General features: G+C 51.9%; 2 protein-coding genes across 10 annotated transcripts in view; both read left to right on the top strand.

Annotated features, from left to right (window-relative positions):
- The window catches only part of LOC126578922 (glycerol-3-phosphate dehydrogenase [NAD(+)], cytoplasmic), a 7080-nt gene extending 7020 nt beyond the window's left edge, over nucleotides 1-60 (top strand). Inside the window, exon 7 of the mRNA XM_050241957.1 lies at nucleotides 1-60. This exon is cut by the window's left edge and continues 740 nt beyond it. The gene's annotated coding sequence lies outside the window, so the exon portion shown is untranslated.
- A 313-nt stretch (nucleotides 61-373) lies between these two features.
- LOC126578521 (kinesin-like protein KIF13A) overlaps nucleotides 374-5000 on the top strand; it is a 23898-nt gene continuing 19271 nt past the window's right edge. For 2 of the 9 annotated variants that reach the window (XM_050241164.1, XM_050241163.1), the window contains exons 1-4: nucleotides 467-566; nucleotides 748-763; nucleotides 1589-1805; nucleotides 2341-2428. In XM_050241164.1, the coding sequence (XP_050097121.1) occupies nucleotides 1754-1805; nucleotides 2341-2428 (140 nt within the window). In that variant the 5' untranslated portion in view covers nucleotides 467-566; nucleotides 748-763; nucleotides 1589-1753. Of the gene's footprint in view, nucleotides 567-747; nucleotides 764-1585; nucleotides 1806-2340; nucleotides 2429-5000 lie in introns of all 9 variants that reach the window. The other 7 variants (XM_050241154.1, XM_050241165.1, XM_050241157.1 and 4 more) reach the window with 7 other exon arrangements.

Consider the following 5000-nt stretch of genomic DNA (forward strand, 5'->3'; position numbering starts at 1 on the left):
ATTCGGCGAAAAAACGTGTAAATAGAAGCGAAAAATAAATTCTAATCTCGGAAATGCGGATGCCACGTTGCACAGTGTCCAGTTCATTCGTCCATTGGAATGTTCTCCTGTCCGGAACTATCAGACACGGCAAAGGATAAGGTAATCGCCAAGGACCAACGACTCCTTGGAAAAAAGTTTGTAAAAAAAATTAAAAATTATGTTGCCGAACCCGATAGTATAAACGACGTTTTCGAAGCCGCTAGGTGGCGCGCGAATCGTCAAAATCTCGAACAATTTTTTATCTCGCTCTGCCCGATTTCCTGTAGGAGAGAGTGAGTGAGAAAAACCACATTCTCGTTCATTCATTTTCTTGCGATTCAACTTCCGATCGCGCATGTGTGTGGGTGCGCATGCCGTCGGTTCAGCAGTCGAAACAGTAAAAACGGTAATCTCGCTCACGGGCTGCTATTGTTTTGTGGTGCCATGGGCTGTGCTTTGTGGTCCGGGATCATCCCCTATTCGCAGAAGCTACCCCCGGGATCGAAACAACAGAAATCGCGACAAGTGCGTGCTGCGGTGTTATTGTACGACGACCGAGAAAAGCAAGATGGCGTGCAGGGCCAATAAAAAAATCCAATCCCGTGGTCACGAGCGCCAGTAGTTAGCCAGATATCCTCCCCCTCCCTCCCTCCAGCAGTGATTCGCCAGTGGGCTGCCCTTGTTCTCAGCGCCCCCTTTCGATTCCTTTTTTCTTTTCCTTTGCAGCCTTTTGTGTTCCAAGGTTCCGTGGTGGCTGGAACAAGTGCCTCGCGGGAGAGAAAGAGAGTATGCGAGAGAGAGGGAGCGAGAGTGTGCGTGTTTGTGCATCCTTTTCGTGTCACGGTTTATTATTGAAAAGGATCCTTCGGCAGGGTTCAAGTGCGCGAGTCCTGCATGTGTGTGTGTGTCGGAATGCCGTGGTCGGTGGTGCATTTTCGCTTTAATCTGCTGCTGGCCTCTGGAGCAATCTCCGGGGGGAGATTTGCCTCTTTTCACTAGCCACCAAGTCTGCGCCTGAAGGTGAAAGGTGTAACCCATAAATTGGGTCCACTTCCGTCGTCAATCGGCGGCCAGTTGCGCCAGAAAGGTGAAAAGTACAGTAGTGTGACCCCCCGGGATTATTACTGCGGCAAGTAACTCGGGCCCACGGAGTCTTGGCAAAGCGCCCCACCCGCCTGCTTTACTGCTTTGTGTCCTTCACGGCGGCAGTTTCGCGGTAGAAACGGTTCAACCTCTCGAAAGACGAGGGAGGCCGTGCTCCAGTGAGCAACAGAGTGCGTTTTTTTTTCTCTTCAGCTGAATAGATCGTAGTGTGCGTGTAAGTGCGCCCTCACGGGGGGGGTGGTGGTGGGTGGTAACACGGCGATGATAAGGGTGCGTTTCTTCTGCGTATCGTCGTCGTGCGCCTGCAACGGCAGCAGGTGAAAACTCCCGGTGACGGTGTGACAAGTGACAAACCGTCTCCGTGTCGGTGGATGGCAGCCCCTGGGCCTTGAGCATCGAGCGGGAGTGGATTGTGCAACTAGCGTTTAATAAATTCGTCAATTTCTTGTTTCGTTTCAAGTAGGCCAGTGTTTCTATGGTAGTGTAGTGTGAGTTTGAGTATCGTTTCGCGGATTCGTTGCGTGTTGTGTGTGCTGCTGAGTGGCGGCGGGTTTCCTTCCGTGAAACCTGTGCGCGTCCGCCGAATCTACTCTTCGACTCCGGAAAATAGGAAAATATTGAAGTAAAAATGTCGGATAAAATCAGAGTAGCCGTGCGGGTTCGCCCATTCAATCGACGAGGTAAGCAAAAACCAAAAAAAAAACCTATTCTTTTTACAATCGAAGCCACCCGCGGTTGGGATTGGGGATGGGTTTACTCATCGACTTCGTCATCCCAGCTGCCTGTGTTTGTGCGCCTAAAGGCCGAGACCGAGGCAGCTCAATCCAACCACCAACCACAACAACAATCCAGTGCGCTGTTTCGACGTGACGATGAAATCATTAGTCAGCAGCTTGCCCACCAACTCCCACGTCGTCCTCAACGGCAACTGAACGATGGGATGGGGACCGGCGGTTGGTCAACGCTTTCGATTTCCGCCTGCTTTGATGGAACAGTCAGGAATCATGCCCATAAGGCACCGGGAATGAAAGATTAATATTCTCAAACCATTTTCTCGCTCTCTACCTCTCTTTCTCTCGGTTGCGCCCCCCCCCCCCTCCCCCCTCCCGGACGATTTCAGTGGCTAATGCCGCTCGTCCATTGTAAGCACACGTCTCATTGGTCCGTATTTCTAAATTTCCCCCTTTTCTTTCTTTCTTTTTTGCTTTTTTGCAGAGCTCGAACTCGCCACCGAAAACGTGATAGAAATGACCGGAACACAGACGATTTTGAAATATCCTGCCACACTAGATAAGATGGAAAGGTAAGGCCAACCTCCCGGTGTGTGCTGCTGGTGCGGATTCTAGCAACATCGAAACGAACGGACGGACGGGCATAAAGATACCCCACCGTGGACGTGAGGAAACCGACCAACCGACCGACGACCATGGCGCTACGCGTTTCCTCACGTCCTCGGCGGGCTCATGAGGCAATGGAAATGTTAACCAAGCGGAGGTGGCGCGGGGTGGGTGCTGTATAAAAGGCACCCGTCGTAGGCGGACTCGAAGCTTTCCAGTTTCGAGGTTGAGTGGAGCATGAAGTGGCAAAGGAAACCTTCATAAAAAAAAGAAACAAACGGAAATCAAAACAGAAAATGATTTCGGTCGAACGATGGTGCGGTCGTGTCCACAAGCAGGCAGCAAAGGTAACCACCGCAACCCACCTACCGGCCACCGAATCATCATGATTGCACGCAAAGAGTGGCACTGGCCAGGGAATGGAGGGGGAGGGAATCAGTGGAAGGACTGACGGAAAACTAAAACGGAGCAACCCGCGCAGACCCATTCATCGGACTAATATATATCACTCCGAACCGAACTACGGGCTTTTCCCCCCGTCGTAAGTCCTTTTGCACCGAGAAAATCCTTTTCACGCACACCGGCGGCGGCCTCTCGTGCTCATGCTATGCTAAGCAGCAGTAGGGCGAGTGTGGTGAAGCCGAGACCTGGTTATCAAACTCATGAGGTTGCGGTGTATGTGTGTGGGCGAAAAGGACGCTTTGGCATCAAGAATGATTGCTTCGATATTGTGCTTCAACCCACCACCATGGACCATCCACCAACAACGCCCCCAGTGTCCCGGTGCAGCTCGCCTGTTATTGCGAGAGAATGAAAAGCTCTTAACATGGTGGAAGCACAAGCTAAATGAAGGACGCACGACGACGACGACGCAGCATAGCCCAGCGATACGGTGCGGTGCGGGGTGCGGTTAGGGTAAAGGATTTTTCCATTTTCATTGCGATATTTCCCTCGTTGGCTGGAGGGGGGGGGTCCCTTTGTTAAAGGTCCCTGTTTTTCCCTGTTCCCCTTTACGTGGCAGCACGGCCTGCTGTTCACATTCTTCCCATTTGATATGACAGTAGCATAATTGTTTTTTGTGTTGGGAAGCAGAGAATGAAGTTGGCGCTGCTCATGGGTTGAGTTCATTTTGCAAAGGAAACGCGCTAGGGAAAGAAGCTGGATGCGATTTTCTGGAGTGAAGAGCTAGCGCACCTTTCGTGAATCCTTCTAGAATCGCAGACCCCGTTAATCAAGCGTATTTTTTGTCACTATTGTTTTCGTGGCATCGATTTTTCATTCGACACATTTCGTCGTTTCGCAAGGACTCGCTGGTGCTTGGCACGCTCCTTTGCTGGGTTAGTGTGTTTTTCGTTCGTTTTGTTATCTTTTGTTGCCGTGTGACGACGGGGACGGGGGGGTGAAACACCAACCATCGCCCCATTTGATGGTCACCGGAACACCATCGCCGCCTGCTTGTCATTCGATCGGTTGGGTGACTGTATGTTGCGCTGCCTGCTACCTGCCTACTGCTGCTGCTGCTGCTGCTGCAATGCTATGCTTGATGGATTCACCTTTTCCTTGTCGGCAAAGCAATCGGGTTTTGTGGCAATCGAAAATCGACCGACGACAAGCCACACGACACTCACCTGCCTTGCCTCTGCCTGCCGGCCTTTAGCTGCCTGCTGGGCCGCTATAGGATTCAGTACGACTCGTGGCCCACGGAGCGTGTGTGTCTTCGCGCTTTCGACTGTCGACGCCGTGTGTCCTGCGACGTGGTGCGCGGTTTTTCCCTCGAGTAGTAGTCGTAGTAGTAGTGGTGGTAGTGCCAGCACCACAGCAATTCGCCGGGTCACCACCGGAGAGAGATAGACGTTCACATCCGCTTTACCGAGGATGGTGATGGTCGTGATAGACGAGGAGGAGGAGGAGGAGGAGGAGGAGGAGGAGGAAGAGAAAGAGGAAGGGGTGGAACAAGAGGAGGTGGAGGTGGAGTTGGTGCTAAAGCGCCAAAAGCAGCGCAATCGCTTCGGGAAGTGGATCATCATTCTCGAGCTGCTGGTACGGCGCTTGGTACGGTCGGTTATTGAGCGAACGCGGAACCGGCTGCTGACCCGGGTGGCGGCACTCTCGTTACCTTGGAATAGAAATAACAATTATTTATTTCGGTACAAGAGAAGAAGCATAACCACTACCATCACCACAAGAACGACAACAACGACCACCACCGTACGATGGTGGCGACGACGGTGAGTCTCTTAGCCCGTGGCCGCGGCTGCACCCCTATTCTACCTTTTACTTCTTGAGCAAATATCCAGCAAACAGCGATAAAGCGATGTCACCACGCCGTCGCTACCATCCCCTCTGTTGAATAATCACTTCCTGTTTCACTAATCAATAATCGCGTGCCATGTCGTGAGGGTGGGGCGCGCTCCTCCAATAGCAAATCTTGGGGAATGTGTTTTGAACACACAATTCCCGCTCTTCGCTGGAGTGCTGGAGTTTTTGCTTCTCCAACTTTTAGCAACTTTGTCCTATAGCAGCTCGAGATCATCCACC

This window comes from Anopheles aquasalis, chromosome 3 (assembly GCF_943734665.1).
Source record: "Anopheles aquasalis chromosome 3, idAnoAquaMG_Q_19, whole genome shotgun sequence".
Classification (NCBI taxonomy): domain Eukaryota; kingdom Metazoa; phylum Arthropoda; class Insecta; order Diptera; family Culicidae; genus Anopheles; species Anopheles aquasalis.